At 36.5% G+C, this 27,529-nt stretch overlaps 1 protein-coding gene and 1 pseudogene across 5 annotated transcripts in view; one reads left to right on the top strand and one right to left on the bottom strand.

Annotated features, from left to right (window-relative positions):
• The window catches only part of LOC114273973 (DNA gyrase subunit B, chloroplastic/mitochondrial), a 52,101-nt gene extending 26,056 nt beyond the window's left edge, over positions 1–26,045 (bottom strand). For 3 of the 5 annotated variants that reach the window (XM_082898599.1, XM_082898600.1, XM_082898598.1), the window contains exons 1-11: positions 25,771–26,034; positions 25,030–25,192; positions 15,337–15,417; positions 15,116–15,229; positions 13,826–13,882; positions 10,452–10,553; positions 9,350–9,500; positions 9,157–9,233; positions 2,957–3,067; positions 1,101–1,171; positions 584–725 (exon numbers count right to left, since the gene is read on the bottom strand). In XM_082898599.1, the coding sequence (XP_082754725.1) occupies positions 584–725; positions 1,101–1,171; positions 2,957–3,067; positions 9,157–9,233; positions 9,350–9,500; positions 10,452–10,553; positions 13,826–13,882; positions 15,116–15,229; positions 15,337–15,417; positions 25,030–25,192; positions 25,771–25,913 (1,212 nt within the window). In that variant the 5' untranslated portion in view covers positions 25,914–26,034. Of the gene's footprint in view, positions 1–583; positions 726–1,100; positions 1,172–2,956; positions 3,068–9,156; positions 9,234–9,349; positions 9,501–10,451; positions 10,554–13,825; positions 13,883–15,115; positions 15,230–15,336; positions 15,418–25,029; positions 25,193–25,770 lie in introns of all 5 variants that reach the window. The other 2 variants (XM_082898602.1, XM_082898601.1) reach the window with 1 other exon arrangement.
• LOC145804505 (ADP/ATP translocase, mitochondrial pseudogene) lies at positions 5,566–6,394 on the top strand (annotated as a pseudogene).
• Positions 26,046–27,529: the final 1,484 nt, after the last annotated feature.

The raw sequence follows: 27,529 nt of genomic DNA, 5'->3' as shown, positions 1-27,529 counted from the left end.
ACAACCAAAATATCGAGTTTGACTCAGCCATTGTAAACTTATTTCCATTGTAAAGCCAATTCCTAAAACTACATAAAAAAGCAGAGGACATAAAACAATATCACTCATCATATTATTTAAACATCAATCAGATAACTTGTAAAATGTCTTTTTCTTAGAAGTGGAGATTTTGTTTAGAAAAACAAAGTGGAACAAGCAGTCATTCCCAAGGGCATACATCTGTTTGTAAGAAAAGGTGAAAAACAAGACAAAGAAATCAAAACATATTTATCCACATAAACAAAGAAATCAATACGTATATATCCAGGTAGACATCAACCAAACTTCTTTCTTTTCAACATGTTTTTTTGTTCTCTAGTAAATTATTTGCTTCTAAAACATAATTCTAGTGGCACAGACAATATGAATATCAAAGATGTACAGGTGATCGTTTTATTACCAAAAAGATGGAGGAGATAAAAAAAAAAAAAAAAGTACAGTCAGATAGAAAGCAAAGAAGAATCAAAGATTTTCATTGAAAACAAAGAAAAGGCCAAACAACGGGCAAGAAAAAGACAAAGAAACCAAAAAAAAACAAAAGCACCTTGAGAATTTTTGATTTCTTCCCAAGGTTGTTGAGAGTTCTTGTTAATGAAGCCTTCATTCCATCTATGTGAGTACCACCATCAATTGTGCGTATGCTATTAGCATATCCCAGCATGGTATCCGAATACGCATCAGAACACCTATAACAAAGGTTGAGAACAAAACTATAAAAACAATTGACTACACTGGTTTACCATATTAACATTTGAAGCAATTTGAAGCAGATAACCAAAGAGTTTCTGCATTTACCACTCATGAACAATATTTTATATTTACTTTTTTTATATAAATATAAATTTTATATAAAAAAGCACCAAGTCCCTCCAACTTTTAACAAATCCTGATCCATGCAAAGGCATCAACAAGATAATGATACAACCAACAAAACTTAGGGAATCAGTTTCTGTGTCTTTCTTGTGTATCAACAGAAAGTATTTAAAAGAATAAAGAAAAAAAAAATTAAAAAGTTCAGAAAATGCAAAAAGGTAGGGGGAAAAAAAGAGACAAATGTTTACCATTGTAAAGCAACATCAATTGTGGTCCCATCTGCTTGTTTTCTGAAACCCACAATATCATGAAGTGGTTTCTGGATCAGAGAACTGTCAGTCAATACTCAGCAAAAAGCATAATGCAAATGTCAATTCTATAGCAGTGAATATCATAATCATGCAATTAGTAAACAATCATATCCAGCCTTCACATATCAACAGAAAAATAACATCTAAGTTCAGCCTTTGTGATGTTATCAACATTCACATGCAACTTTTGGGAGCAAAAGCTGGATGATCAGGCGTCAAAAGAAAATTGTGTGGTTGATTTGCTCAAGTCACAATAGTCATATACTGGTTGTTAGAATCATGCAATTCACGATTCAATTCATACAATTTGATAAGAGTTTACCAAAATGATTCCAATCATGTTGATTCAGAAATTGAATAAATAAAAAGATTTAATTTGCAATTCACTAAGAGTGTGTTCTGTTTTGTGTTTGTTTGCATAATACATGTGACGATGTTGTTTTCATCTATCTATAAAGAAACAAAAATAATAATAATTAGCTATATTGATATTTATTCCATTTTAAGCACTGTGTATATTTTATATGTACATATAAAATTATATACTATATAAAATAAAGTGAATATTCTATTTTAGCAAAACGATTCACGATTTGACAACAATATTAGGCTTGATTGCTAACTTTTATATTTAGAGAATTTTTAAAAACTGTAAACAAAAACTCGTTTGGTTTCTGTTTTCGTTTTCAAAAAGTTGTAAACAGTTTACAAAATTTATTAAATGTTGTAAACTTGGTTTCGCTTTCTCTCATTAATTATAAATTATTATCCACAATATATTATATGACATGTTGTGGGGGGGGGCGGAGAACGACAAATCTACCCCAAACCTATCCCGTTGCCATCCCTACTCATCCTTATCGGCTACCATCATCAATGACCTCCTCCGTCAACCACCTTTGGCCACCACCTCCCTTAACCGCTAACTACTTGTCATTACCACACCAACCACCTCTCACTGGCAGTAACCACCTTTAGCCACCACCTTTTCTTAAAAATCACTTTAGGCAGTGGACCGACCACCATCTCCAACTATTGACAATCACTTTCAACCAACACTTCTTTTGGCCAATAACCACCTCCAATCATTGCCAACTGCTTCTTACCGGTGGCAACAATTTCGGCCACTACCTCTAGTGGTCGACAACCACCTCCAACACCATCTCCAACCGTCAACAGTCACCTCCCGCAATCCCTATTTTCACTTGTTTCCAAACAAAATTTTAAATACTTGTGTACCAAACATGCTTTTTGTTTTCATTTTTATCCAAAACAAACATAACCATGTTTAATGTTTTTTGTACAAAAAATAGTAAACTGTAAACGTTGCCAAACGGCACCTCAGTTTTCTCATCTATTCAATTTTTTTGTTCAAGTTTGATTCAAGTCACAATAGTCGTATTAGTTTGTTCATCTATTCAAATTTTTCATTCGAGTTTGATTTTTGGTGTTACGTTTAGTTCATCTAAAACTTAAAGGGGGCTATGGGTTTTCTTTTCATATTTCTAGTTGGACCCAGTAACCCTAAATGGATGCTGAAGTAAATAGTTTTTGAGGTTTTACAATCATACTGCTGAAGCTAAAGATGTGCAAGCAACAAGATCTACAAAGCTGTGATTGGTGCAGCAAAGTGATGAGAAACGTAGAGGGAAGAAAAGAAAAGAAAAAGAGAAAAGATTTACATACTTCAGTTTGGATGGAAAATGGTGTAAACTTGAAGAATTGATAAATAGCAATAACAAAATTAGTGAGCTATAAGAATAGAAGGAATACACAAATAGAAACAAGCTCACCTTGTCAGTATTTAGCCACATCACATATTCAACCAATCCCCCAGCATAGCAGTATTCATTGAACTGGCACTTTTCTGGATCTGTATCCTCTTTCTTAAGAACAATAGCAAGCTGTAAAGATTGAAACAAGAAGGATGGTGAACCATAAAATACATGGACACAAAAGTCACAAAAACTGGCAGCACATCAACAAAATGAAATTACATTTTACCATTGGAAAAATAATACTAAAGGCTAAAGATCCATTTCTGACAAGAAATGTATATAATGAGAGACAATAATTGACATAAAGCAAATTAAAAATATTTGGGCAGTCTGTAAGATACTGAAAAAAACTTTTCTCTGAAAGAATAAGCAATTATTTTCACAGGAACTTGTTCTAGAATGACTTGCCATTGATCTCCAATCATCAAACCTGAAACGCACATCAGATACAGGAAAAACTAATTATCCTCCAAGATTATCATTGTCTAACAATATAATTCTGCATCATTCATATTCAAACAATACGTCATTTGACACTAGTTCTTACGTAAGCAATTTGCAGGAAGTAAATGAATTCTTTCCTTCCAAAATCCACTCCTGAAATCACAACTTTCTTGGGACCAAGGTTCTGAAAAGCGGTTGCGGTCGCCGTAACGGTGGCGGTGGCGCGGTTGCGGTTGCGGTTGCGGTTGCGGGGTGTAAAGGCCGTAGTGTAACGGTTGCGGTAACCGGACCCGTGAATTTTTTTATTTTTAGCACAATTTAAAAAAAACTTACCTATACGCATATTTTTTTTCCATGATCATATTTATTAGGTTTAAAATAAATATTGATCAATTTTTGTAAATTTTTAAGTATGATCTAATATATTTTATATTTTTAAATCACTATAAACTGAGTTTTTCACATTTTATTTTAATAATTAATGGCTTTATATTATACAAAAAATCCATCACTAACTATTATATATAAAATAAACAATGACCAAAGTAAGAGAATAAATAAGAGCCTAAATATATATATATACATATTTTAACCAAGCCAAATAGATAATGACCACATTTATTATTATTATTATTATTATTATTATTATTATTATTATCCAACAATATATAGATAGACACACACAAACAAAATGGTTGAGTGATAGCAACTGAATAGAATAGCATAAGTTTTACAGTTTCAACAAATCAATCAATAATATGTTCATCATCTTCCATCTTCTCTCTCTATCTCTTGCTCTTCCATCTTCTCTCTTTATCTTCCCTCTTCTCTCTATCTCTCTTCCACCATTTTCAGCTTTTTTTTGTGTGTTTTTTCGAAAGAAACAGTTCGGAACCGTTACGTAACAGTACGTAACAGGCCGTTACGACTGTTACGGCACCGTTACGACCGCTACGGCAACCACTACAGTCGACACACCTGTGAATTTCAATCACACTGCAAAAGCGGCCGTAACGGGTGGCGGTAATCACCAAAACCGTTACGAAACGGCGTTACGTAACGGTTGCGGCCGCTTTTTAAAACCTTGCTTGGGACTGAAGTCTAGTACTTTCGAGTTGTCCTACTTAGAAATATCCAGAAACGTTAAACAAAACTTTCTCCCTCGCATCTCAGGTTATTTTGTAATCCCAAGGGTATGATACCTTATACTTATAGCTTCACAGTTACAAGTCATTTTCTCACTACTTTGGATCTCTCGTTCTCTTTCTATTGCCATTACTTTGGGTCTCTCATTATCTAGCTAATCAGATGCAAGCCAACAAAAATCTACGTCGATGTTATTGATTTCATTTATGGGAAGCACTATACATAGATAGAAGCAAGCTTTACAAAAGGAACAGACATAAAACAAAAATCAAGCTGACAAGTAACGGACACAATATATTTTCCCAGGGTATGTTAACTTCCTTATAGATTAAGCCACATATTGCAAGAGGATGTGAGGAAGGATTTTTTGGCCTCAGTCATTCTTCTGTGAAATATCGATTCTATCAAACATTCCACTTTAGAATCAAGTCCCCCTGAATAAGCCATTCTTCTGTGAAATATCGATTCTATCAAACATTCCACTTTAGAATCAAGTCCCCCTGAATAAGTAAGGCCCCATTATTCCCAAACAAGTTCCTTCGGTACCCGGTGGAACCAGCCAGGGGTATTTGGCATAAGCGGGGAGAGCATCTGAAGAGTTGCTTCACCAAAGGTGATCACACACTGACCTGAGCAATCACTGGTTACAACATAACACTACAATCAATAGAATACTGATTGATTCTATTCAGGCAGTCAGCTGCCTAAAGCCCCACCTACAACCACTAGATCCAGGGATGTCACCTTATTCTCAAACCTAGTATCTTGGATGTTAAAACCTATCACCTACTCCACCTACTACACCTACCACCAAACCTACCATCACCTACTCCACCTACCACCACCTACTCCACTATACCTACATCTCCTATATAAGGAGCCCCTCACCATTTGTAATATACAACATACATCAATCAATAATACATCAATTTTAACATGGTATCAGAGCAAGGTTAAGAAGCTAGTAATTCTGCTTCCCCGGCGGGCGACAGCCTCGCCTTGGCCGCCCGCCGGACCTCTACACATGCCTTCACTCCCTCTCTCTCTCTCTTCTTTCTCTCTCTAAAACAGCACTTTCTCTCTCTCAATTTAGTTCTTTGGTCCGATCGGAACGGTCGGGGTTCTCATTTCCAAGACATAATGGCTGATAAACATCAGCACCCAACCATCATTCATAAGGTAGCTAGCCAGCTACATCTGAGCTCCAATGCGCAAATGCGCTATGGGGGCTATCAGAAGCCTGCTCCTTACCAGAGACGGTTTTCATATGGGAATTACTCTAGCGTTGCGTTGCAGTATCCCATGACACAAACATGCCGAACTACCCATGATCTGTCATTGGTTGCTGCAAATGCTTCACCTGTGTTTGTTCAAGCTCCTGCTGAGAAAGGCTTTGCGGGTTTTGCCATTGATTTTCTTATGGGTGGAGTTTCAGCTGCTGTGTCCAAAACTGCTGCTGCTCCAATTGAGCGTGTAAAGCTTTTGATCCAAAACCAGGATGAGATGCTTAAGACTGGTCGTCTTGCTGAACCCTACAAGGGAATTGGAGAATGCTTCAAGAGAACAATTCGTGGGGAAGGGTTTGGATCATTGTGGAGAGGGAATACTGCTAATGTCATCCGTTATTTCCCCACTCAGGCCTTGAACTTTGCATTCAAGGATTACTTTAAGAGGCTTTTCAACTTTCACACCCACTATCCTTTTTCTTTCACTCACGTGGGCTTGTCTGCATCACTCCTGTTCCCCACTCAACTTTCTTTTCCTTTTTTTATATTTATTTTAATCCATCTTTTTGAAAAGAAAACGAAACACAAGGTTTGCACACCCATCATCTTACTTTTCCATTAGTGGTAGGACCCGTCCAAACAAATTTAAATCTCACATTTCTTTTTTATTTTTATTTTTATTACTTCAACTTTATTCACAAACTTCTCTTCAATTTTATTTTCTTTATTTTCTCACACCAGCGCACATGCTTTCCTCCTTATTATTATTATTATTATTATTATTATTATTATTATTATTATTATTATTATTATTAATCCACAAAAAAAAAAAAAAAAAAAAAAAGTGGGACAAGCAACCACGTGAACCACTTTCCTTATTTCCCCCATCTTTCATTTTGATTTCAAATTTATTCTTATTATTTCTTTCTTTATTTTTCTTTCACATTATTTTTAATCTTTTTCAAATTCCATTCATACCATATAGCTTTGCACACCAAACCATCTTTTATTCATCTCAGGGATCAACCCCGATCACAATTTTACACACACACACACAAAAAAAAAAAAAAAAAAAAAAACCCACAACCAACCAACCAAAACACAACACCCAAAGATTTGTTTTTCTTTTCTGCAGCCGGCCACCCACCGACCTCACTTCTTCGCCTATTCCGCCGGTCTTTTCTTCTTGCCTCCGTCCTAGGCGACCCTTGACGGTGCTGCCTCCGTGTTTCCCAATCCACTGAGCACGTTCACTCCCCCCTGCTCCTCCACTGCAGCATATGGCGGACCTCCAAATCGGAACATAACGGTGGCCTTCCGCTTCAGCTCCTTGTTTTCCGTCTTTAGCACACTTATCTCTGCTCACGCATCCTTATACATGCGTTGGAGCAGAGCCAGTTGGGCGTTTAACTGCTGCACCTCATTTGTCCTACTCTGCAGCCGGTGCGACAAGTTTGTGACCGCAGTCATGGTTTCCACACATGACTTCAATGTATACTGATTGGCTTCAATATCCGTTTGCACTGCCATTTTTTGCTCCACCGACCGCATCGAAAAGTTCAACGGAGCAAAACCAGAGGTGTTTGGTTGAGGTTCACGGGCCACCACACCAGTTGTCTCTCTTGTTGACTCGTTGAGGTCTGGAAAGAGAGTGAGCAGACCACGGGAAGAAGAGGCCATTTTCTGGACTACAAAGTGTTACAAAGTTTCTCTCTCCGAAAACGCAGAGTTTTTCAGAGAAGGGTTGGATACAGAGTTTTTACAGCGTGTTTCAGAATGACAATGTTCAGAGGTTTCAGCTTGGTTTGGTTTCCACAGCCTCCGCCTTGGTTTATATCGACACTGACGACGCGGCCGACAAGCCGCTCTGTCGCTCACGTGCCTTGCCGCGTCTCCGGCTCACCTTTTGATGGCTCAACGCTTTCTGTCGGGCACGCCTTTTGATGCAGTGGGCGCGCCTTTTGAGGGCGCGACTTTTGAGGGCTCGATATATATATCCATGTATATATATATTTGGGCAGCCTATATACACCATCATACAGTGTATTTTCCAACGGTCCGACATGACCCCATAAACTGCTCCCGACATTTGATTCCGGTTAGCTTTTACAACGGTCTGCCACAACCATCCAGTGTCCTCTACAATGTTATGACACAACCATCTAGTGTCCTCTACACCGTTATGACACAACCATCCAGTGTCTTCACCAACGGTCTGACACGACCATACAGTGTCTCCTATCCTCTTTTATTTTATGTATTAGACTATTTTCTTGTTTTGTTACTCTCTCCAAACTCAAGTTGGTTAGTTCCTATCCCCCTTGAGTTTGCGGGGGCTGTTAAAACCTATCACCTACTCCACCTACCACCAAACCTACCATCACCTACTCCACCTACTACACCTACCACCACCTACTCCACTATACCTACATCTCCTATATAAGGAGCCCCTCACCATTTGTAATATACAACATACATCAATCAATAATACATCAATTTTAACATTGGATGATAGGAACTCTTGTAGGCTTATGTTGCATAAAATTCTGTAGGGCTGACACAACCAAATTTGTTGAGAAAAAGGAAAGCCTCACAACCAAGCACTCCTAGCACCAAAAGCAGAGGCTGACAACTGCCAGATTGTCAAGGACACATCTGAAGAAGAGGCAGCGGGCACCCTCTAAGTTAAACAGGGGGAAATCAGCAAATGCGATACCAAGCTCACTGCATCGAATTAGGTCCCCAGTTTAGTCTATGGCCATTCATTATGCCAACTCTAATGTGGAACCTATGTTATTTCATTATAGCTTCAAATTCTACAACCTGCTGCTCCGTCTGCAGGTTTGAGATATGTAGGGGGAGATGAGCAATGCAAGTTGAGGTAGAGCAGGCCAGCCCTTTTTACGCACCGGCTTACCTATATAATCTTCTAACATTATTGCATGGACACAGTTTTATCGCAAAGAAATTTTAAGTACGATATGTGAAACAATTGCAAAGGTAATCAGATTATTATTATTTCATTATTGAATGCAAGGTACAAGTTAAATAGGCACATAAGAAACTCTAAAATCTTAATTGCATATGCCAAGACTAAACTACCATTAAGTACTAATCTAAATAACATAAGAATAATCCAGCATATTTCACAATATGCACTCATCAGATTGAGATGGACCACATCTCCACATTCGAGGAGCTGCAAAAATAGAAAGCAGATTCGACTTAAGGTTGGTAAATGTCGAGGAAAATTCCACCTTGTTCAAAGTATTAAAATAAATAAATAAAAAAACACCAAATCCAAAAAGAAAAAATGAAGAATTCAAGAGACATGCTAAAATCAAGATTTAAAAGTTTCAAAGATGCAACGGAACTACAAGCAGGTTGTAATGACTCCACCTCAGGGTTTAAAAATGCAAGCTCCCTAATTCGTCCAGCAATGGTGGGGTAATCAAACTGAATTGCAGTAGTGAATACTGCATAAAGGTTCATAGTCAGAAAAAGAATATGGAATCATTAAAAGCAACTATCACTAAGGAATTGAATGACCAGATAATGAGAAGTATAAAGGATTCAGGAAGTCATGACTAACCTTCTTTGTCAGGCCAAAACTTAATGTGTGTCCCTTGACGATCTTTTGATTCATCTGGAAGCTCATGACATATTAAAGTTGTTACAGGCTTTCCACGGGAATATTTTTGTTGGTATTCCTTCCCATCACGCCAAACAATAACTTCTAATGCCTGTGAACCAAGACATGACAGAAATAAATGACTCGGTCCTGATAAACAGAAACCGTTGATGCCAGCAAACTTGAAATCCCTAATATAACTAAGACATAACAAGTTGGGAAAGTTTAATTATAAAAATTTTAGTTTTTAAAAATAAATAATAATAACAATAATAAATAAAAAACAAAAAGAAGAAGAAGAAGAAAAGAAGTTGTGGAATGTTCATTAGCAGGTAAAATGTAGAGTGCCTAATACAGTTTGACAGCAAAGGGACACAAGCAGCATGTTTAACAGCCAAATCAAGGCAAAGTAGTTGAACTCTGATGAAGAGAGTTAAAGCAAAAACATTTGGAGATTCTTGTGCTATCCTAAAACACGGTTGTCAAAATTGGGAATCCTAGTACGATCCAACAAGAAGGAATAGGAAGTCCAATAATTTTTTCATCAAGTGCCTAGCCCGGTTCACTTGCTAGCTGCTCCTGCCACCCACTTGGTGGGCAAATTGCTCATTATTCATAGTCATTGCTGGAAATTGAGAAAATGAGAACTGAATGAAAATAAAAATGATGAAAAGGATATCAAACAGGCCCTTAGACACCTATTTATTTAAATAATATCATAGTGTGAAAATGCAATCAGCATTAGTAATCCCTTCCATCAATATTCTAAATGTAGGCATGTAGCACAGAATAGAAGTACAAGGTTCATTTCAGTGTTAATCAAAAACCCATACTGTAATGTTAAAACCCTATAAAGTTTTCCACAGGTGTACTATCTGCACTAGAAAGGACAGGTAAGTGCATCAAAATTGGAACATTAAAGCCTAAATCATATTTCACTGCCAAGAGGAACTCAAATGCTCTCCTCCAACATTTAAAAGACTAAACAAAACTGATAGATACATACATCTGAATCAACTTAAATGCAATGGCCCATAAAGGTATAAGAAATGAAAGTAAACACCTCAGATAACGCATTCACAACGGACAAACCCACGCCATGTAGTCCACCTGAGACACTGTAACCACTACTTAAACCACCAAATTTGCCACCTGCATGTAAAATCTGTTGCCAAATATTATTTACACCATATTTGAACAATTAGAAAGATTTTCTCAATCAGCTATTCAATAACAAATATATATACTGTAACATATGTATACATGAGAAAACACATACATGTGCCGATCAACATGTCCTCACAGCTTTGTGCTTTGTTTATGCATATTTTCTATGAATGCATGTCAGTAAAGAATTGAATCCAGGCTCTATCTTTGTGTCCATGTTTTATTGATAGTAGAAATATTAAAAACACAGTTTTTTAAACATTCTTCTTTGCAAATCTATCTATCAAGTCATATCGACCAACATAACGGATTGCCAATTCCCAAAACGTCCATCTTTTTCTAGCAATGTAATTATATAAATATACAGAAAGATAGATTATACATGGATGCACATGCACTAATATATATATACTAGTGGGTGGCACACACGATGTGTGTGCAATTTAAATAAGTAGGAATAAAAAATAATAATAATGAAATTAATAATATAATGTGTACTTAGCTTAAGTGGTATGAGTGCTCGTACTTAAACCCATGGTCATGGGTTCAAGCCTTGCCCATCTCTTTGTTTAACTTTTTTTTAAAAAATAAAAATACTGCCACATGGCATGAGGAGAGTAGAGGTTCAGGACACCATAAGAGTTTGTGTTCACTTTATAATAGTATAGATAGATATATGCATGTTAAGTCACCAATTTTTCCAAAAGCCTAAGTCGTTAGGAAATTGACCCAACAATGTATATCAAGCTATTTAACACCCTCCCTCATGTGCAACCCCGATTTGCATGTGGAGAGACAAACAGAAGGAGAAGCAAACAATCAAGCAGAGAGGAAGAAACCAAATGGGGGCCATAATACCAAATGCCAACGGAGAGACTTGAACTCAAGACCTCTCTCAACCAAATCTCTGATACCTTGTTAAGTCACCAATTTTCCCAAAAGCCTAAGTTGTTAGCAAATGGACGCAAAACTGTATATCAAGCTATTTAACAATACATACAATACAAACATATACAAAAGCACCCACTAACAACTTCTATTTTGTTTGTTATCCTAACCTTCATCCAAACTATTCCTCATGTATAGCTGCAAAAGCCCAATAGATAGATTATACATGGATGCACTAATACATATAACCAAACCAAACCTTAAGTCCCATCAAATGAGATCGGCTACATGAATCATTCTTCTCCACTCGGCTCTATCAAAGGCCATTTCGTTAGTCAAATTAAGAAGATTTATATCTCTATTTACTACACTAGCCTACGTCAATCTAGGTCTGCCTCTTCCCCTAACACTTCCATCTACCATCATTGTATCGCATTTCTTCACTGCTGCCTCTATTGGTCTCCGTTGTATATGACCAAACTATCTCAATCTATTCTCTCTCAATTTATCTTCTATCGGTACTACTCCTACCTATTCTCGAATATACTCATTCATAACTCTGTCTTTTCTAGGCTTGCCACACATCCACCTTAGCATCCTCATCTCAGCAACACTCCTCTTATCTACATATTATTTCTTCGCTGCCCAACATTTCGTCCCATACAACATCGCTAATCTAATAGCCGTTCTATAGAATTTTCCTTTTGGTCTAGTGGGTACTTGTCTATTGCACAGTACCTCATATGCTCCTCCACTTAAGCCATCCTGCCTTAATTCTATGAACCACATCAGCTCCAATCTCTCCAACCGTTACGATAATCACTCTTAGGTAGTTCTTAATTCTCAATCTTCACTTCTGCTTTGCTTCCATTATTATTGTTACTAAAATTACACTCCATGTACTCTGTCTTTATTCTACTTATCCTAAATCCTTTAGATTCAAGTGCTTCTCTCCAAGTCTCCAACTTAGTATTAACTTCTTTTCTAGTCTCATCATCCACTAACACGATATCATCTACAAAAAGCATACACCGTGGCATATCATTCTGAATATTTCTCGTCAACTCATCCATAACCCTACAGTAAATGAAATTTCACTTGTCTCTCCAGCAGGCGATCTAATAGTGGTCACCACATCTTCATACATATCCCTAATTACATCAATATAACCTTTTGTCACCCCATTCTTCTCTAACACCCACCAGATTATATCCCGAGGCACTCTATCATATGCTTTCTCAAGATCAATAAAAAACATATGAATGTCTCTTTTCTACATATATATCAACATATACATATAGTACAAACATATACAGAAGCACCTACTAACAACTTCTATTTTGCTAGCTTTCCTATCATTCATCCAAACTATTCCTCCCACATAGCTGCAAAAGCCCAACAAGAAAATCTGACAAAGGTTTACATAGTACACTGAAAACTCAAAGGTTGAAACAGGGCGGAGCTAGGATTTTTGCCAAGCAGGGGCAAATCTTACTTAAACTATACACGGATTTTTTCTAATTGGCAATTCTAGACACACGTAATACTTGTGTCCTATTTTTAGACCCAAACACACTTTTGAACACTTGGGAAATTCACGTCCAATGTTTAGATACACATGAAACACATTACAAGTTTGAAAAAAATAACATGAGATCAAATGATAAAAGAAAAAAAAATTGTAGATTTATACATATTCCTCCTCTAAACTTTAAAAATTAGTATTATGTTATATTTTATCATCTTTAAATGAAGTGTTTATATATAGAAAATATATAAAACTATACATTTTGAACGTGTCCCCCATGTCTCATGTTCTGCATTTTTTAAAATTTGTTGCTTTGGTGTGTCTGTATCGTGTCACGTAGCCATGTACATGCTTATTAGGTCAACATCAAACATGCATGTGCCATATTGAAAAAGAGAGGCAATATGATTAGAAATCAAAAAGAGACTGAAAAAAATATAGAAAGATGGAGAAAATTAAAAAATAGAGACAAAAATCATTTGGGCAAAACCATAAACAAGCAAAAGTGTGGCCTATCAATCAAAAAACATGGTGAGTAGGGGCAAATCGCCTGAACTTAAATCAATTTTAAATGTGTAATATAATAGTTACAGTGGTTAACAAATATAAACTCAAATGGGGGCAACTGCCCCCACTAGACCTAAAGTGAGCCGCATTGGTTTGAAATAAACAAATAAAGCTTGTCCTTTTCCCTTGTTTCACATAATTGGCATGCGTAGTATGAGTTTTGTACAAACATATAGAAAATAAGAATTAAACTGGAAAAACATGGGCTTGGAATGTTGACCAGATGACCCCCAGTCTAAACCATACTAGAAAATTTAAAGTGCAGTTTGTGCATTATGCAATAATACCGTCAACACAGTCTCCAAAGCCGATTTTTTGGTCACTGGGTGCAAGTCTGTTGGAATCTGCAATCCACACATGATACATAGAAGTAAGTGAAAAGTTGCAATAACACATCAAAAGCTGGTTTAAATGAATTTTATAAGCAAAATCTAACAACATGACATCTTGCTAAACATAATACGAAAGCAGCATTTTAGTGTAGACTTTCTAAACATAATAGAAACCAAATAATCATCACAATTCAAAGTCATTTACTTTTAACAACTAAAAATACATATCCCGAAATTATGTCCAGTATTTTGTAAGGTTTCCACGACAGATAGCAGCCTAGGCAGGAAACATCATGTGAATTAGCCCTTAGTCACACTGATATGCATATCACATCCAAATAATCATCGCAATTCAAAATCATTAACTATTAAAAATACGTATCCCAAAATTATGTCAAGTATGCCGTATGGATTCCAAAGAAGTAGCAGTCTAAGCAGGAAACATCATGTGAATTACTCCTTAGTCACAGTGATATGCATAAATTGGATCCATAGTTGGGGATAATCAGGACTCTTTCAACAAGTTCATTAAGTGTGCGTCATGCATGGCTGAGCTTCTTCTTCCATAAATTTGGGATGAGAAAGAAATAGAGAATAAAACCAAGTCTATGTCCAATTCCTTAAGCCAGATTTTCTATAAACTGAAACAACATTCAGAAGATAAAATCCTTGTAAGACTCCAACATGTTAAATATATCTATTTGCAAACTTATCTTTTCACAGGTCCCAGATAAAATAGGACTTAAAAATATATAAATATGGTTGAATAGGCCACTATTAGAGATCTAGGATATTGGGTTGTATCAAATACGTAATGATAGCCTCCTGCATTTTATTCATTGAGGTTCCAACGAGAAAAGTTCAATGTAAACAACTACTAAGGCACATCATAATTTTCTCAAGAAAGAAAAAATTTATTATTTGCATATAAAAACATATCATGCAAAATACCATTTGAGGGACATCTCTTTCACAACATCACATTCATCCAATTTTGTATCACACCGTAGAAAATCAAGCAAACTGCCAGAATATTCAACAATGTACAATGTGGCTAAATAGGGACCCATGCACGTGCACACAAAAACCGAGCATATAGTCATGTGAGAGCATGCTAACATTAAGCATCCATGTCAAGAATCTCAATACATCCCCTGCAAAGAAAACAGTCTGGTTTATGCCTCAACAAATCTTTACACCTAAGAGAACTCCTACTTGGCTACAGAAAGTAGAATACAAACATACCCCACGCCCATTGTCAGTAATGCTCACTGAATTGTCCGCATGTAAGACGACATCTATCTTTGAAGCAAAACCTGCTTGTGCCTCATCAACAGCATTATCTAATATTTCATAAACCTAAAAGAAATCAACATCAGTGAATCTTGTAACTCATGTTTAGATAAAATAGACTTGGCACAATGAGAAGTGTTAAAGCTGAGAAGGCAAAAAAGCAAAGAAGATACCAAATGGTGCAAACCACGAGGTCCGGTGCTTCCAATATACATTCCTGGTCTTTTCCTAACAGGGTCTAAACCTTCCAGTACCTGAATAAATCAGGTAGCCATCATAGGAAAATAAACCAGAAGTAAGCCAACAGGAGAGCTAAAACAAGATTACAAGATATGTGTATATGCATACGTCTATAGTATCTTCAAATCGCTTCCATAAACACCTAAATGAATTGCATTGTACAGTTCATCTGCTTCTTTATGACAAGAAATGTGATTTCAAAAAGGCTACTGCAAAATTTAAAAATGGAATTATGCATCTATGAACAACACATGGTGATTTCCATGGCATCTGTCAGTGTTGACGATTTCTTTTAGAGAATCAAAGAAAACTCCAAAACTATGCGTTTGTTAATAATATGAATCTGCCCACAATTCACAACATATGTTCATAGGCCTGTCGGAAGCGGTGGGTCACACCTCATGAACATAACTTAAATCAAACGAATTCCACATGCCTTAATCCTAATCAAAGTTTTAAAAGGCATTATTGACACTCGCATTGAGGTTTTGATTTTTAGGCAACACTTCCAAAGGCTTGCACATCACAATCTAACGCGAGCATCTAAGGTGCGGCTTGTACCCCTTCTGCATATAATACGAGGATTACGCATATGGAGAACTTGTCTTGAGGTATTATTACACTTAGTCTAATGGATGGTTTAAATATAAAAAAGAAGAATCTCTTTTATAAAGACATTTCATGGGCAAAATCAGGTAAACGACTAACTAAGAAAAAACACAAAGCTAAGGTTCAAGTGAGAAGCTCGATAATTAAAGCTTAAAATGTCAATTTCACCTTCAATAAGGGCAAACTTCCATAACTGCAGTGAAATGCTCAACGTCTAGAGCAAAAAAGTATTTACACCTTCATATTAAACTTTTTTAATATTTTTTACCATTATAAAATATTTTCTATATTTGTTAAAAATAAAAATTGAAAAGCTTACATCTCGCCTCATGAGGGGGTAAAGTGCCTCATGTTGCACGCTAGCCTTAAAAAACTTTGATCCTAATAACTTGAGATTGGCTACGTTGCGCAACCATTTCCTGTCTAATCTGTGTATCTACATCCTCAATTAAGTTCAAGGCAATTAAGTCATTCTCACAGCACCAACCCACATTCTGTTGATCTAATATGATTAGACCACCAAGCACCCTTCTCTTTCCATCCTTGATTACCATTGAAACGATCGACTATCACCATCTTCTATGATCAACTATCCACCATCATCTATGAACTCCTTCAACCTTGGAACTCCTAAAACTTCTGTACCACCTCCATTCATCCCCAACCCATGTCATCTCAACTCAAATAAGAACACAAAATGGTACCTCTCGATTTCCACAGCTCACACTCGAAAACCAACCACCTCTATTTTTTTTTTTTTTTTGATAAATAAACCAACCACCCCTATTTGACCTTTACTTGCCTCAACTATTACCCAAACATCAACAAAAGTTTTGATGAAACAAGGACAAAGCATCCCTAAACACTACAAAGAACCACTTAAGCTCCTCAACCTGTAGCCAAATCTGACAGCGACACCTAGATGATTGGATACTCTGCATCTCTCCACGATCGCAAACAAACTCAAACCTCCTTCTTCATCAATCAAATCTATAATTTTCCATCCTCGTTGAACCAACACTCTCTTACGATATCCCATCTCAACTATTGATCAATGCCTCTTCTATTCTATGCCCATTTTCCTAATCTCCCCAATGAGTTGGAGATCTATAAACATAATAAATAATGTTAGTGACTATAGAAGATGATTCTATATTTTCATTTATGTCTCACCCTTTCCTTCCTCATTTTCAAATATTTCCAAGATGAAAAGTTGTATCAAATATCAAAGTATTTGAAGTTCGAAAAAATCAACTATCTTGAATCAAGTAAATAAGCCTTTCTGTAATAGATTGCTTCATATTTTTTAATTGATTGAAGCCAACTTTTGACTGTACCTACACCCCTTTCAAGTTAAAAACTAGATCTTAATAGCAAGAAACTCCTACTTGGGTGACGTTTCTTACTCAGAAACGAGATTCTACGCTCCGAAATAAGAAATTGTAAGGAAATCACTTCCGTTAATAAACAAATTCGCTCCCAATTAAGCACCTCTCAAACATACATATATCACAGAAATAAAAGAAAAGTAACTCAAACTTCTCTAGTAGTTTCTATTTACATAATATGTATTTATACTTAACAAAGACAATTTGTAGTTGACATCAATTTCTAATAATTATTCATATTTTAACATATATTTCAACCAAGCAAAAAATAATAATTTTTAGAATATATTTATATATTTAATTTATAAAATATATACACATTACCAGCCTCAGAAACTTCCATATGCTTTCACTCCTCGGCCTTCACTAGGACTGCAAACGAACCGAGCCGAGCCGAGCCTTGCCGAGCTCGAGCTCGGCTCGTTTACTTATCGAGCTCGTTTATTGAGTTCGAGCTCGGCTCGATAAGGAACTGGGCTCGGGCTCGAGCTCGGCTCGGCTCGGCTCGTTAATTTTAATGAAACTCAAGCTCGGCTCGGCTCGATAATTTTTTTTTAATATTATTTATATTATTTAAATATAAATATTTAAATTAAAAATATTATTTATATTATTTAATATATAAAAAATGTATTTATATTATTATTTATATATATTTATATATTTTTAATATATAAATAATATATTTACTATATAATTTAAATAAAGATAAACGAGTCGAGCTTATGCGAGCTCGAGCTCGGCTTGTTTACTAAACGAACCGAGCCGAGCCCTTAACGAGCCAAGCCGAGCTTGTTCATGAACAGCTCGGTTCATTTGCAGCCCTAGCCTTCACCACTGGCCCCGCTCCCACTTCCACTTCATGCAACTAAAAACTAGATTGGTCGTCACAACTAACATTCTTTCTCAATTAATTGAAGATATAGAAGTTTCAATAACATGACTGTAAAAATCAATGTATAGAGAAAGAGAGAGAATCAATTATGTATATATTGATGTATTATTGATTGATTTATTAATATACATTACAATGATTCATGATTCCTATATATAGAAGAGGGTGAGTATGTAGTAGGTAAGGAGTAGGTGAAGTGGAGGTGGTAGTGGTGTAGTGGGTTAGGTTTAGTGGAGTAGGTGAGGTGGTAGTGGTGTAGTGGGTTAGGTTTAGTGGATGAAGTAGGTGATAGGTGAGGTGGTAGTGGTGTAGTGGGTTAGGTTTAGTGGATGAAGTAGGTGATAGGTTTTAACAGCCCCCCGCAAACTCAAGGGGGATAGGAACTAGCCAACTTGAGTTTGGAGAGAGTAACAAAACAAGAAAATAGACGAATACATAAAAGAAAAGAGGATAGGAGACACTGTATGGTCGTGTCAGACCGATGGTGAAGACAATGTATGGTGGTGTCATAACGTTGTAGAGGACACTGTATGGTGGTGTCATAACGGTGTAGAGGACACTGGATGGCGGTGTCAGACCGATGTAGAAGACAGTTTATGGGGTCATGTCGGACCGTTGTAGCAGACAATGTTGTGATAGTTGTTGTGACAGTTTACGGAGTCTTGCTGGACCCTTGTAGAAACTAACCGAAATCAATGTCGGGACAGTTTACAGAGTCTTGTCGGACCCATGAAGGAGCTAACCGGAATCAATGTCGGGACAGTTTACAGAGTCTTGTCGGACCCTTGAAGGAGCTAACCGGAATCAATGTCGGGACAGTTTACAGAGTCTTGTCGGACCCTTGAAGGAGCTAACCGGAATCAATGTCGGGACAGTTTATAGAGTCTTGTCGGACCCTTAAAAAATACACTGTATGTATATAGGCTGCCCAAATATATATATATATGGATGTATATAGTGAGCCCTCAAAAGTCGCGCCCTCAAAAGGCGCGCCCACTTCATCAAAAGGCGTGCCTGACAGAAAGCGTCGAGCCATCAAAAGGTGAGCCGGAGACGCGGCGAGGCACGTGAGCGACAGAGTGGCGTGTCGGCCTCGGCTATTTAACCAAGGTTGAGGCGGAGGCTGTGCAAACCAGTCTGAAACCGCCGAAAATCCTTTGAAAAAACTCTTCCGTTTCTGAGAAAGAGATTCTGGAACACTCTGTTGCCATTCTGTAACCAACCTTTCTCTGAAACACTCAGCAACCCAAAAAACATGGCATCTTCTTCCCGTTCAGCTACCCAGAACATGGCCTCTTCTTCCCGTGGTCTGCTCACTCTCTTTCCTGACCTCAACGAGTCAACAGGAGAGATAACTGGTGCGGTGGCCCGTGAACCTCAACCAAACACCTCTGGTTTTGCTCCGTTGAACTTTCCGATGCAGTCGGTGGAGCAAAAAATGGCAGTGCAAACGGATATTGAGGCCAATCAGTATACATTGAAGTCATGTGTGGAAACCATGACTGCGGTCACAAACTTGTCGCACCGGCTGCAGAGTAGGACAAATGAGGTGCAGCAGTTAAACGCCCAACTGGCTCTGCTCCAGCGCATGTATAAGGATGCGCGAGCAGAGATAAGTGTGCTAAAGGCGACTGTTCCAGGGCCTCTGATATGGGAGATCGTGAAGAGGAACAACTCCTTTCGATGGAGGAAGAGTAGATCCGAACATTTCGGAGGATCCGGCTTGATAGGATTTGATGTGGGATCGGCTGGTGGCGGAGATGTGGGAGCGAACGGCTTCGAGGAGGCGGAGGGCGCCGGTGGCGACGACTTCGGCGGTCGGGGATCTCGAAGGAGACGGCGACGTGGGCATCTTGTTGCTGCATATGGAGTATAGCCATGACCCCATAGCTCACAAGAGGAGAGAAAAAGAAAATAGCCAGAATACATGGATTTCCAAAACCAGCAAAGAATGCCCAGTTGGATTCAAAGAAATCAAGTCTTTTGTCCAAACTCAGTCCAGAGAAGTTCCATTTGTACTCAAAGCAATAGTAAGCATACATCCAGGAAAGAAGTAAGAAATTCAGCATCTTCCCAATGTAAGGTATGTATCCTGTAACAAAAAACTCTAGGAAGAATACATTCAAGAGGAGGACTGAATAGACCTGTTCAGCTATTCCAATCATGACTCCCCCAAGGTCAGTAGGTTTATCCGTCTGAGTTGCTTTCGGCGAGCTCGATAGCTCAGTAACAGTATTTCCAGATTTTGCATGCGCAAGAAAACCATACTTAGCAATGTCATTGTACCACATGCTGCTTATAATAAAGCTGAATATGTACAATGGATGTGGAGAGAGAGAGCTTCGGTGAAACCATGGAGCCAGGTAGTGATGCCTGCTTTAGTTTTGGTCTCCAAACTTCCATGAACTGCCCTCTACTTCCCATCTTGGAGAGAGAGAGAAAGACCCATGTATGTATATCTTTGTTACCCCACGAGAGTGGTTGATCTTTGTATGTAGAGAAGTCGCCTCTGGTGGCGACGAACTGGAAGCTATATGTATTGATAGAGAGGACAGCGGAATAGGATGAGGTCCGGCGGGCGGCTAAGGTGAGGTTGCCGCCCGCCGATGAAGCGAAAATATTAGGTTCTAAACCTGCTCTGATACCATGTAAAAATCAATGTATAGAGAAAGAGAGAGAGAATCAATTATGTATATATTGATGTATTATTGATTGATTTATTAATATACATTACAATGATTCATGATTCCTAATATATAGAAGAGGGTGAGTATGTAGTAGGTAAGGAGTAGGTGAAGTGGAGGTGGTAGTGGTGTAGTGGGTTAGGTTTAGTGGAGTAGGTGAGATGGTAGTGGTGTAGTGGGTTAGGTTTAGTGGATGAAGTAGGTGATGGTGAGATGGTAGTGGTGTAGTGGGTTAGGTTTAGTGGATGAAGTAGGTGATAGGTTTTAACAATGACAAAAGTAAAAGAAGAAATAAAAAAAAATTAAAAAATATAAATTTGTGTTTTCTAAGAGGTTCTAGTTATTAAAAATATATATATATATATATATATATTAAAAAAATGATGAAGTTCTGATATCAAATTTTGGTTCGAAAAGCTGCCACATTTTTCATTAGGTGTTAGCTTAATAATTTCATTATTTTACTTCTAATGCTCAAAATCAAAATCACAAAACATGATTGAGTGGTCAAAAGAAAAACACCAGGTAAGATTTTATAAAAACATTTAACCACTATTTTATTATATTTTTTATGTTTACTTGTTTAAATGTAAATACATCTTAGGAAGGGTCACAATTGAGCTAATGAGTAGGACAATTAGGGCAGCAGCAAATCTGGGCTTTTGGGGCTGGTTTTAATTGGATTTTATGGCTGAAATTGCAATAGAAGTATAGGGGACAAGTAGTCTTCGTTTAGGGTAAATAATGGGCAAGAGTTGAAGTATGAAAAGATGGGATTTTGGCACTATTTAGGGGCTGTGAACAGTACCCGTGAACAGTATTTTTTGGGCTGTTAAAAGTGGAGAAAATAAAAGAGGGAAAGAACGAGAAGAAGGAGACAAATCTAGAAATCACTCCTAGAATCTCTTAGGCATCACACCTAGAGTTTGATTGTATCACACAATCCATAAAGAAGCTTCAAAACTCTCAAATTTTTATAAAATACCAACTCTATTGAATTAGAAGCATTACATGATTTTATATAGACTTGAGACTTCCTAAACCAACTATAACTAGAAAAGGAAACTACTAAATTATCTTTCACTTCTAAAACTAATTTAAAACTAAATAAGAAACATAAATAAAACCCAATTAAAACAACCCATGACAGCAATAATGAAAATTACCAAAATACCCATGACAAAACTATCATGGGACAGAAACACAAATGCCAAAGTATCATACCATTTCAATGAGCCTAGTCAAAAAAACACCATAATGGTTGAGTTTGACTCATTTCTTAGGTGACAGTAAAATTATGACTCAACCTCAACATGGTTAAATAAACAGTTGACTTGGGCAGGCTTTAAGAGAGTAAAGCTCAAAGCATGCTTTAGTTATTCAATTTGTTTACAACCTAATGTGAAATAATATATAAAATAAATAAATAAATAAATACTATTTGATTAATAATCATGAGTCAAAACAAATTAAAAACAAAAATTACAAACCAATGAAGAAACAGTTCTAAAATTAAATGCTCATCGTAATCATGTAAATAAAATTCCCCAAATAGCATTTACAAGCTAAAAAATCAATATGTTGGTTTGGGGGTCTAAAGACTCGAAACATGTACTTCCATGAGTTTCTAGGGGTGTGCCAATCAATTAATAATAATAATTCAATGCTCCAATATTCTAATGCAAATATGTTTGGTAAAATATCACTTAATTGAAACATTTTTAGATTGTGTATGTTATAGCCACCAATCTGATAAATTTTCCCTTCACTCACTGGTTAATGCATAACATAGTGTGGACTCTTTTCAGATTACACATATCATAGCTGCCTACTCAATAAGGTTGTCATTTTATTGGTTATCCCTTTGTGGCTTAAGGACAAAGCATAGGGATGGTCACAGGTCGGGTTTGTTGTAATCCACCCCACCCCATTTCATATCGGGTGTGGGGCAAATCGGGGGGGTGTTGGGTACGGGCCGGGAGATAGGTTAATTTTATAAGTTGAAAAATGAAAATATTAACAAAAATCATAAATACTATAGTATATTACGGATAATAATTTATACTTAAAAAGAATTGTAACATATAAGATAAAAAGTAAATGAGTAAAAATTAATATTAAGTACAATATTTTAGTGTTTTAATTTTATTATAATAAAAAACTTATATATTATATACATATAAATATATTAATAAATATAATCGGAGCGGGGGTCAGATAAAATAGGGCAGGGAAGCAAAACTCATCCATGTCCCATTTCCTCAACGGGGCAAGGAAAACCCATGCGGGGCGGGGGATGCGGATGCGGATGCAGGTGCAGGTGCGGAGCGGGGGAAATCTCTCTCTCTCTCTCTCTCTCTCTCTCTCTCTCTCTCTCTCTCTCTCTCTCTCTCTCTCTCTCTCCTGCCATAGACATAGTTTTTAAATTTAACTACATACTAACTTAAAGACCATAAAATTATAACCTAATTTCTAATTTTGAATTCTAATTTTTTTAACTTAATTTCCAATTTAACCTCATTTATGATTACAAAAACACATATATACAAAATATATATTTATATTTATATATATATAAAGCTCACTGTTTGACTTTGCATCAATCATAGATATCACAAACAATTGGTTAAAAGGGGAAAAAAATCACCATCAAAGGAATGCAAAAGCCACAAAAAAAACAAAATCAATCAATCAAACAAAATATTTGACATCAATGCAGCGTGTCTTTACTTCCTATTGCCGAACTATGAATCACCATAGAAAAAGCCAATCTACAAATTATTATTATTATTAAATTAGCATAGAGATCTTATTGTGCTAAAAAATTGTTTACTTTTTACACCCAAAGGGAAAGACGGTCAAGGGTATTGCGGGAAGAGGGAGGCGGTCACGACGGTGGTGGGGGAGGAGAAAAGGGTGGCGGCATGGTGGCTTAAAAAAGTGGGGAAGGCAAGGGAGGTGATGGATGGTGGCAAGGGGAGCTATAAAAGAGGGATGGTGTCACGAGATGAAGGAGAAGAGAAAGAGAGGGATGCTAGCTTGGTGGCTGGAGGGGGTGGGAAGGGCTAGGGAGGTGGCAAAACAACAACATGAGGGACTGAGAGAGGGTTGCTGAGCTAGGTTAGGGTTTTGACATGGTTTGAATGAAGAAGATGAAGTGAAGGGTAACATTGTTAGGGTTGTTAGAGTTTGGTGGTGGTGATGAAGATAAGGGCATAAATGTATTTTTTCATTTAAATTTAAATTTAAAATATAAAAATAGACCCACTCTCAAAGTTGGCGTGTATTACCCCTACCGTTAGTTTGGATGAAAAAAGTAATGGTTATAGTTTAAGTCTGAAACCACATGGGGTCTTTGGCTATAAAGGAGTAAAGTGCTCCTGCCTTAAACCACAAGAGGAATAAAGTGAATTTTTCCCTTTTACATTATATATATTTAGCAACCAACTCAACAATGTCACCTTTCACACTAACTAATTACAATTCATTGAGAATACAGTATTGATTTTATGATCCAAATGGGCAATGTTAAAACTCATAGCTTGCACTAAGAGGATTGTGGTCATATGATGATCACATATTAAGAAAAGTTAGAAATAGTCAATTATTTCATGATTGATTTTATACTTTACTTATATCACATGTTTTCTTCTCATTTATTTGCGTTGTTAAAACATATTGCCTAGAAAATGTATATTATGTGACTCTACCAAGTTTGAATGACAGCTAAAATTGTCAATAATTTCTTCTTTATAGCACATTGACAAATTTTCAATCAAATTCAAGCTTTGCCAACCTAAATCGGGGCCTATAAAAACCAAGTTCCCATTTGTTTTCTCTGCTACTTCTACATATTTCCCACCACTCCATTGAATTCCGTCAACTATAGCTTTCACCAACTAAAGCTCTTATGTTTATAATGCATATTACATATAACTACTTAACTCACCACGACTTCTTCCTCCATTGAGAAGCCATCAAAATAACATCTAAATAGCATTAACCACGCACAAACAGCAGTGCCATAATGATCATAACCCATCAATTTACCTGAATTTGTTCAGACCCATAAGCTTTTGAGGTCGAACTTTCCTGAACAGCTTCTGTTGCAATGCTTGATGACATGAAAGCTCGCGGAGACACTACATTTTGCATCAAAAAACTACTTGACACCCTTCGCAATCGAAAACTCATCCTGGAGCAAGAGTAGAGCCTGTTAACAACGCAACATAATGAAAAAATGCAGTAAAGTAAAGAAACCCCAATTTCAAACCTTAAGGCCATGTTTGGTTCATGGATTTGGATAGAAATTTCAAAAGAAAAAGAGAAAAATTAAGTAAAATGTGAATGAAATAATGCTAAATTTCAAGAATTTTCATACCTTTTCTCTTTCTCTTTCCAAATCACTTCCCAAATCCAGCATAATAGGCTTAATATATAAGACAACTAGAAAGAATCTAGAATGTAATTTTTAATCCAGAGATGGCATAGCTACTCAAAACTCTTAAAACTCTGCTTGATTAGCGAGAAAATGCAGGAAAATAAAGAAACACGTATTTCAACCCGTTAGTCTTAATGGTATAAGAGAAAAATTAAAGAAAGCATTCTAATTAGTACTTTAAAACTCTTGAAATATACATAGACATTCAAACAAAAGTCTAAATATTGTCCCATTTTACTACTTTTCCTGTGCAAAGGCACAGAAATACATAAGACACATAGTTGAAAGCATATCCTCTTATATTTTCCAACTTTTTCTCAGAAACCAAACAGGTTATACAGAAAGGGTACCTGGTTCTGAGAAGAAGCGAAGAGCGAGAGAGAGAAGAGGATGAGGAGAGAGAAAGACCGCGGGAGTGAATAGATGAGTAAGTGACAAAACGCGAGGCCATTAACCGAAGTGCAAAGTTGAGAGGAGGTTTCAGAAGGGCCATTCGAGTAAGCAAAAATTTTTTCGCGCTTTCTCGGTGGAGAAAATTGAGGCTTGTGCTGTGAGTTCTTTTGATTTTTGGTAATGAATTTGGATGAATGAATATGAATGAAGATATAAAACCCTTTCAATTTTCCCTCTAAACCCTACCTTATGTTTTTGAATTGGAAGAACAAAAATTTGGGCCAAGTTTGGTTGGGCCCAATGGTAGAATCTGGGTTAGCCCAAAATGATTTGGGCTTATTGAAGTTTGGTGGGGCCCAATTAAAATATTTTGAAATGGGCTAATCTTAGACTGGGCTCAAGCTCATTGGGCCGATAATAGAAGCTGCGGCAGCTTTCCAATGGAACATTTACGAGTCAATCTTATTCACTGGGCTTATTTATCTTTAAGTTTAAGAGTTGGTATGATTCAAATTGGTTTGGTTTAGAAGGAAACAAAGACCAAACTATTGCTTATTATTCCATAAAATCTAGAAACAAATCAAGCCAAATTATGAAAATTTTATAATCAAACTAGACCGAACTAGTTAACCCCCGTTCGGTTCAAGTTAGAATTAAGATTTTTTAAAATATTGTCAACATTCATAATATGATCACAAAATACTGTTTAGGTAATTGTTTACAACTATACAAGAACAAACTTGCGAAACCAAAAAAATTACAACTTATGAATATATTAGATATTAATAAGATATATGAGTGTTTACGTATATAACAAATTATATATATGTATATATCTAAATGATCCAATTCGGTTCCAAACCAGACCTATAACTATAAAAACAGAGATTGATGGGTCACTTTTCATGCCCAACATAAATATTAAAAATTAAATAAAAACTATTATTCAATAGAATAGCGATTAAGATCAGGTATCGTTCCAATATAACAAATAGGCTAGTGTACATTAATTTCAGATCAACTCCTAAATTAATTCAATAAAGATTGTTCATATGATGATAATTAAAAAAAAAAAAAAAAAGAAGATTAAAAACTAAACCTAACAAAAACAATGTAACGTTAAGATTAGATATGAAAGTGAGGGTTTTAGAGTTATTACTCCACCACCAATCTCATAATTAGGATTTATTGATTCACTTCATGAAAAATCACTATTATGGTGATAATGATATATTGTGGCTACAAACCCGATAACATCTTCAAGAAAAATTCATATATTCAAATCTGGTACATGAATCATCATTGTTGACACAAAGCATCTACGTTAAACTAATGCCATAGACACACCTTGCCTTCCCTATGTATGACCCCCTTTTTTATTAGAAGAAAATTCCATTAAGGATAGCCAACTAGCATTTACAAAACAGTCCATCCAATAAATAGATTATACACCAAACAAAGTAAAAATATTACAAGAAATACAAAGATGAAAAACTATGAAAATATCCAGATGCACAATAGTACTTGTGCTAGTATTGTGAAGCAAAGCCAATCATAAGAGTTTGTCGTTAGAGCATATTTGAGATAAATCATAGGTTACAACCACAGTACCAATGGACTCCAAGAGAACAACCAAAAACCAAAGAAAACAAAGCAAAAGAAAAAAGGGACCTGACCTTAGATCCAAAACGGCTAGATGTGGTGGCGAAATGTTGG

This window comes from Camellia sinensis, chromosome 12, assembly GCF_055761805.1.
Source record: "Camellia sinensis isolate YWXY chromosome 12, ASM5576180v1, whole genome shotgun sequence".
In the NCBI taxonomy this organism is placed as follows: Eukaryota; Viridiplantae; Streptophyta; class Magnoliopsida; order Ericales; family Theaceae; genus Camellia; species Camellia sinensis.
The sequence above is the reverse complement of the archived record's forward strand: the minus strand, read 5'-3'. Positions and strand labels throughout refer to the sequence as shown.